General features: G+C 64.0%; 1 protein-coding gene across 2 annotated transcripts; it reads left to right on the top strand.

Annotated features, from left to right (window-relative positions):
* The first annotated feature begins 205 nt into the window (after positions 1-205).
* On the top strand, positions 206-4159 carry FHL1 (four and a half LIM domains 1). Of its 2 annotated transcripts, XM_032428350.1 has the most exons (6): positions 206-369; positions 649-823; positions 1433-1602; positions 2064-2250; positions 2816-3015; positions 3430-3603. In XM_032428350.1, exons 1-6 carry the CDS (start codon positions 214-216, stop codon positions 3511-3513), a joined length of 972 nt encoding a protein of 323 aa, XP_032284241.1. In that variant the 5' UTR covers positions 206-213; the 3' UTR covers positions 3514-3603. The 2 variants fall into 2 exon arrangements, with proteins under 2 accessions (XP_032284241.1, XP_032284242.1); XM_032428351.1 differs by lacking the exon at positions 2816-3015 and having other exon boundaries at positions 3430-4159.
* Positions 4160-6739: the final 2580 nt, after the last annotated feature.

Below are 6739 nucleotides of genomic sequence, written 5' to 3'. Positions count from 1 at the left end.
CGCGGGGAGCCGAGCAGCGGCCCCAGGCGCCGCCGCCGCCTCCCCGGGCTGCCCTCCTCCCCGGGCTGCCCTCCTCCCCGGCTGCCCTCCTCCCCGGCTGCCCTCCTCCCCGGGCTGCCCTCCTCCCCGGGCTGCCCTCCTCCCCGGCCGCCGAGCAGCTTGGCTCCGGGAGCTGCCGCTGGCGCCCCGCCCGCGCCCTGCGTCCCTTGCCATATGACCGAGAAGTTCGACTGCCACTACTGCAGGGACTCCCTGCAGGGCAAGAAGTACGTGCAGAAGGATGGCCACCACTGCTGCCTGAAGTGCTTCGACAAGTTCTGCGCCAACACCTGTGTGGAGTGCCGGAAGCCCATCGGGGCGGACTCCAAGGTAACGCGGCTGGTAGGGGTGCGGCGGTGAGGGGGGGAGGCCCTGGCTCCCGCCGCTAGGCCCCGGCTCTCCCCGGCCGCCCCCCGCCAGTCTGAGGGTCTCCAGAGGCCCTTGCTCGGGGCCCCGCCTCGGCGCCGCTCACGTGACTCACAAGACCGCTCCCCGCCCGGCGTCCCAGGTGTAAGGGACCGGTGCTCGCGGCAGTCCGCCCCCCCCCCCCCCCCCCCCCCCGCCGCAGCGGCTCTGCCAGCGGCCCGTCCCCTTCCGCTTGGTCTCCAGGAGGTGCACTACAAGAACCGCTACTGGCATGACACCTGCTTCCGCTGTGCCAAGTGCCTTCACCCCTTGGCCAACGAGACCTTTGTGGCCAAGGACAACAAGATCCTGTGCAACAAGTGCACCACCCGGGAGGACTCCCCCAAGTGCAAGGGGTGCTTCAAGCCGATCGTGGCAGGTAGTGTCCCCTCTCCCCCGCCCCCCCCGGGCAGCCAGGGAGGAGGCCCCACGGGCGGAGAGGGTGCCGGGGGCTCGCGGTGGTGGCGTGCTGCTGCTGCGAGCCGCGCTTAGGCCTTAGCGTATATACGCACGCATGTATCTAGCCGTGTATCTGCGTACGCATATACGCTCGCACACACGCACACACGCGGCAGCTAAAGGACACTGGAGAGAGCGGTCTGTGGCAGGAGAAAGAAGTGAAAAGTATGTAGCGCTTTCTCATTCGGGGAGAGTGAGTGAGCAAAGCATGCGACCTCCTCAGGGGGGAATTCTGGGCCAGGTCCGGTCCGCCAAGGCCGTGGGGGGCGGGGCGGGGCTTCAGGCACCGAGTCCCGGAACAGCGCCGCCGGGGTCCCCTCCCCTGACAGCAGCCGGGTCGGCAGCACCCCAGTAGGACGGTGGAGCGAGGCCCCCCGCGGGGAGGGTCTTTGGAAGCGTGAGGCCAACAACTGCAGGGCCTGCATTCCCTCCCCTCTGGAGGGCCCGGGCGGGGGGGAGGGGATGCAGCCCCCCCTGCAGGGCACCGTCAGTGGGGCTAGCGGTCCTGCTTCCCCCCCGCCCGCCGCAGGAGACCAGAACGTGGAGTACAAGAAGACCGTCTGGCACAAGGACTGCTTCACGTGCAGCAACTGCAAGCAGGTCATCGGGACTGGAAGCTTCTTCCCTAAAGGGGAGGACTTCTACTGCGTCACTTGCCACGAGACCAAATTCGCCAAGCACTGCGTGAAGTGCAACAAGGTACGTTGGCAGGGCAGCTCGGCGCTGACCGCTGTCTCTGGAAGCGTTGGACGGTTTGCAGAGCGCTCGCGCACACACTGTCCCGTTCCGCCCTCCCGACAGCCCTGCGACGTAGGAATTCCTGTTCTCGGGTTGCAGATGAGGAGACCGTGGCAGGAGAAAGCCGCGCCCGGGCCGCATGCGGCCGTCCAGGGGCGCGCTCGCTCCGGGGGCACGGGCGCTAGAGGCCCGCCGCCGCCGCCTAGTTGCCCTGCGGGACCTCACGCGGGGGCTCGCCTTCTCCGGGCCCCGGTGTCTTCATCTGTAACTCGGGGCCGCTAGTCGCCCCTGCCTCCCATGGCCGCTGTGGCGATGAGATGACCTAACGTATACCAAAGCGCCCGGCCCGGTGCCTGGCACACAGTAGGCCTTCAGCGAAGTGGTGGTTGACTCTGAATCCGGTGCTACGCCCCCTGGTCTAGGCCATCACATCCGGAGGCATCACTTACCAGGACCAGCCCTGGCACGCCGAGTGCTTTGTGTGTGTCACGTGCTCCAAGAAGCTGGCCGGGCAGCGCTTCACCGCCGTGGAGGACCAGTACTACTGCGTGGATTGCTACAAGAACTTTGTGGCCAAGAAGTGTGCTGGCTGCAAGAACCCCATCACTGGTAGGCTGAAGAGTCCTTGCTAAGTCCGCCAGGCTAGGTCTTGCGCATGGTAACCATCTCTCATTCTCCTACGTCGTCGGTTTCATCCACAAAGGCCCCCGAGAATGTCCTCTCCCCCTGCCATTGTGGTCCCGAAGGCCCCCCGGGGCCCCCGATAGTTTGGACTCTCCCTCAGGCCAGCTTAGCCTCTGCCATACAGCACACCTCCTGACTACTGCTAACTAACGACGCTGCCGGAGTTCACGAGCCTGAGACCCACGGCCACGGCCACGGGCGGGCAGGCAGGCACCGCACGCGCGCGCGCACGCGCGGGGAGGGGAGCGGTGGGGAGGGGCGGGGTCCGGCGGGGCAGGGAGAGGACGGTGGGGGGTGGGGGGTGGGGGGGGTTGGGGGAGGAGCGGCAGGCTAGCTCAGCGGTAGCTGCGATCAGAAGCAGAGCTGATCACTTCATTCCTCATCTCGCGGCCGCGATCCACGTGCCCCGGGCCCTTTCCCCGCCTCCAATTTTCCCATCTCCCCGGGGAGCCTTGAAATGTACATTTGAGAAGACTTTTGCCATCCTCAGGGAAAAGGACTGTGTCAAGAGTGAGCCACCCAGTCTCTAAAGCTAGGAAGCCCCCAGTGTGCCACGGGAAACGCTTGCCTCTCACCCTGTTTCCCAGCGCCAACCTCCGGGGCAGGCATCCGGGTGGAGAGAGGACTTGTCCCTCGTGGGTGGTGGTTCTTTATAGAAAAAATCGAAGCTTAGCAGCTCCTCGAGGCCCGGTAAGTGCACACCCCACGAACAGCCCAAGTTTGCCTCCTGGTGGCCACTTTGATGCCATGGCCCTGACCTAAATCAAAGAAACTGGTTATGCTGGGAGGTCGGTGCGCGTCACAGGGGCGATAGCCGTGGCAGGGGCGTGCGGGCTCGGGGCCGAGCTCTGGCATCTTCTCGGGTCCTGGAGAGCCGGAGCAGGGTGGCGGCGGCGGCGGGGGGGGGGGGGGGGGGGGGGGGGGGGGGGGGGGGGGGGGCGGGGGGGGGGGGGTGGGGGGGGGGCGGCGCCGGGCCGACGCGGGCCCCCCGCCCCCCGCCCCCCGCCCCGCGCGCTTGTCGGCTCCGTGAGCGGCCCGGCGGCGGCCTGCCTCCCGCCCGGCCCGCTCAGCCGGCTCGTCCGTGTGCTCTCGCTGTCTCCGCAGGGTTTGGTAAAGGCTCCAGTGTGGTGGCCTATGAAGGACAATCCTGGCACGACTACTGCTTCCACTGCAAAAAGTGCTCCGTGAATCTGGCCAACAAGCGCTTCGTCTTCCACGAGGAGCAGGTGTACTGCCCCGACTGTGCCAAAAAGCTGTAAAGTGACAGGGGCTCCTGTCCTGTACGATGGAACCGAGTCCTGTTCTCCGCGCCCTCCCCATCCCCCCCCCCCACGCAGCGCTCCTGCTGCCGCTGCCCCCCTCTCACGGTGTCCCTCCCCGGAGGGCGCCTGTCACCGCGCTAGTGACCGCACTGGGCCGCAGCCACCGGCTTCGGTGCCCCGTGAGGACACCCGCACGGAGCTAGAGCCGCTCTTCCGCATGCTTGTCCCGGCGCCGGCCGGCGCCCGCCGTCTAGCTGCTTAGGGATGCGAGCGAGACGCCCCGCGCGGGGCTCCCGCTGAGCTGCGTCTCGCCGCTCAGCCGGGTCCCGCCGCGTGTCCCCCCCTCTCCCGGGGACCATCGCGTCCCCGGGACCCGCGAGAGTTGCAGCGGCTGCCCATGACTTCCGTGAGCAGACAGCGAGCTTAGCGAAATGCATGGTTGAACTTCCTCATCAGGATCTCCCTTCCGTTCTTTTGTGCTTTCAAACGACTAACACGAATTTCCAGAAAGTTAACATTTGAACTTTAGCTGTAAGTCCCTCTAAACTGACCCCCCCCCCACCCCCCCCCCCCCCCCCCCCGCCCCAGTACTAACCTCCATTTCCCCGTGTGGCGTGTTTTCTGAACGTTCCTACTTCCGAGCGTGGAACGTGCAGGCGGACCCGGGAGAACGAGCCTGTTTCACAGGAACGTTGTCACAGCGAATCCTTCTGGAAGCTTAACAAGACTAACCCAGCTGCCCTTTCTCTGTTTTGTTTTGTTGTTTTTTTTTTTTTTTTTAACGATTTTGTTTTAACGAATAGTAACATAGTTTATGGGTTTGGAGACTTGCATGTCGATATTTTCACGCCCTCAAAGGTTCCTGCAGTTTTGAAATTCATCCCACGAACACTCGAGAGGGGTAGCTGAGCAGGTGCCAGGGCGGCCATGGCCACGGCCACGCTAGGACGTCTCCGAACGGGGCCGAGCTGAATCCCTTGTCACGCGGGAGCTGTCTGCTCCTGGTCCCTGTCGGTGAACAGGCCCGCCCAGTCCCTCCTCTTGTGACTCTTAGGACTGTCCCTCAGAGCTCAGCTGGACCTCTGGGGGAGCGGCGGCCACCCTCACGGGCGGAACCGGAGCCCCACGTAGTGCTTCCCTGAGCTGCAGGCTGCCCTCCCTCCCGTACTCTCATCGGCGTTGTTCTAGGCCGTAGCGTAACGGGACAGCATCACGAGCAAACCCGGACCGCCAGTGCGTAGGACGTTCTCGTACGAGTGCTCTCATTTCTACATTGTGTCATTCGCTATTATCCTCTAACGTTTCAGTGTATCCTTACAGAAATAAAGCAGCATATAAATAACTCGCCTGGCCTTTCACTTCTGCCGCCGGGGTTGCCCTCAGGGGACACGACTCATCCCAGAACCCCAGTGACGGTTTTCCTCCCTCCAAGCACGGACTCCGTTCAGTGCGGTTGCACAGAACAGAGGAATTCTAAGCAAGATAAAACCTGTAAGCGCACTTGGATCCAGTTAAAAACAAAAACCCACTCTGACCCGAAATAAGCATTTGGCAGATGCTCACATCCCTTAAAAAGGGCATCGGTTTTCTTTGGCCGGGGGAAGGGAATGGCCGCTGGAGGGTGTCAGAGGATCACAGGCCCCATTTGGTCGGCCGCCCCTTCCCTGTGCCCTCCGGAGTGCGGATCCGCTGCTGTCAACCGCTGCGCCAACCCCCCCCCCCCCCCCCCCGGCCTGGGGTCGCCGGGAGAAACTCGCTCCCCGTGGTGGCCGGCCCGGGGAGAGGGCGGCGGTCTGAGGAGCATTGGGGCCACAGGCAGGGACCCTTTGGTGCTAACGTGGACCTGACCGTGTTAGCAGGCAATCAAAACCTGTCAGCAAGAAACCATGGGCATTTCTGTGACCAGGTGACATCCCCTTGTGTCTGTCTCCCTAGAGAAACGAGCAGTTAAAACCACGAAAAGTGGTCATCTGGGGCCCCAAGGGAGCAGGGGCGGGGTGGGGAGTTGGGGTGGCACCCCTCTGCTTCCCAAGGGAGCTGGCTGGGTTACGGAGATGGCGGCAAGGGACAGAGCCCAGAGGGGACAAGCCTGGGATGGAGTGGGGACTTCCTTCAGGCCTCCTCCTCCTCCTCCTCACTGAGCTGGTACTTGCCCCCCCCACCCCCCCAGTCCCCTGACTGCTCCCAGCCCCTTCCTTCCCCAACTGCCCCCATCTGCCCTGGATTCTACACTCGTCCTCCATCCTGTGCCACCCTTCGGCCTTCCGATCCCACTAGGCCTGCAAGACTCCAGCCCACGGCAGGCCCGGGGTCTGCTGCGAAAATGCTGCACCACGACCACAGCCACGGGCGCCGCACAAGCCCGGCCCGGCCCAGCACACGCCCCTGGCCCTGGCCTCCTGGCAGGCCGCCGCCTCCCCGCTCCTGCCCGGGAAACAGCTCTGGCTCGATAGCGAACCCTCACAGCCCCCGCTGATGGCGCTCCCGCCCCGTTTTCCAGATGCGAATGCGGAAGGTCCGAGAGGTCTGCCGGGGGCCATTGTGACCAGGCATTGCCATAGGAATGGTGAGCCCCCCGCGGCAGGGGCAGTGGGGGCTGCGCCACAATGAGGAAACCATCCGGTCCCTGCTCAGTACTCAGTCTGCAGAGTGACTAAGACACAGGAGGAAGGAGGGGCGATTTCTAGTTAGCAACTTCGCATCAGAGAACCCTGCTCTCCCGTAATTACGGGGATCAGAATATCAAGAACACCCCTACCTGTGGGTCACAGGCTGGGTCCTGGAGCGGACGGCCTGGGGTCAAATCTCAGCTGCTCAGCCCCTCAGTAGGCCCCCGAGGCCACAGGCAGGCTTACCTGACCTCTCGCAGCTGCCTCCCTCGCCTGTCAAAGGAGACAGAATTCCGACCTCCCAGAATCACATGCAGATCACATAGTACGACGAGCGCTTAGCAGGGCGACTGTCACCCAGGAAAAGCACTCGATAAATGTTGGCAAATTCACTTGTACCTCCAGCACCAAAGGCAGTCTGTTAGCTGCCATGCAAGCCACAGGACCCTTGCCACTCGCGAAGCAAGAGGGGGTGTTGGCTTTACGATCAGACTTGAATTTGAGCATCAGCTCTGCCTCTTCCTAGTTGTACGAGGTTGAACG

The sequence above is a fragment of the Phoca vitulina genome, unplaced genomic scaffold (genome assembly GCF_004348235.1).
Source record: "Phoca vitulina isolate PV1807 unplaced genomic scaffold, GSC_HSeal_1.0 scaffold39, whole genome shotgun sequence".
In the NCBI taxonomy this organism is placed as follows: domain Eukaryota; kingdom Metazoa; phylum Chordata; class Mammalia; order Carnivora; family Phocidae; genus Phoca; species Phoca vitulina.
The sequence above is the reverse complement of the archived record's forward strand: the minus strand, read 5'-3'. Positions and strand labels throughout refer to the sequence as shown.

What these genes read in the sequence shown, in the direction of transcription:
- FHL1 (XM_032428350.1), top strand. Translation starts at nt 214, where the DNA reads ATGACCGAGAAGTTCGACTGCCACTACTGCAGGGACTCCCTGCAGGGC. An exon ending in CCATCGGGGCGGACTCCAAG is followed by an intron (nt 370 to 648) that starts GTAACGCGGCTG and finishes CTTGGTCTCCAG; the next exon opens with GAGGTGCACTACAAGAACCG. An exon ending in CTTCAAGCCGATCGTGGCAG is followed by an intron (nt 824 to 1,432) that starts GTAGTGTCCCCT and finishes CGCCCGCCGCAG; the next exon opens with GAGACCAGAACGTGGAGTAC.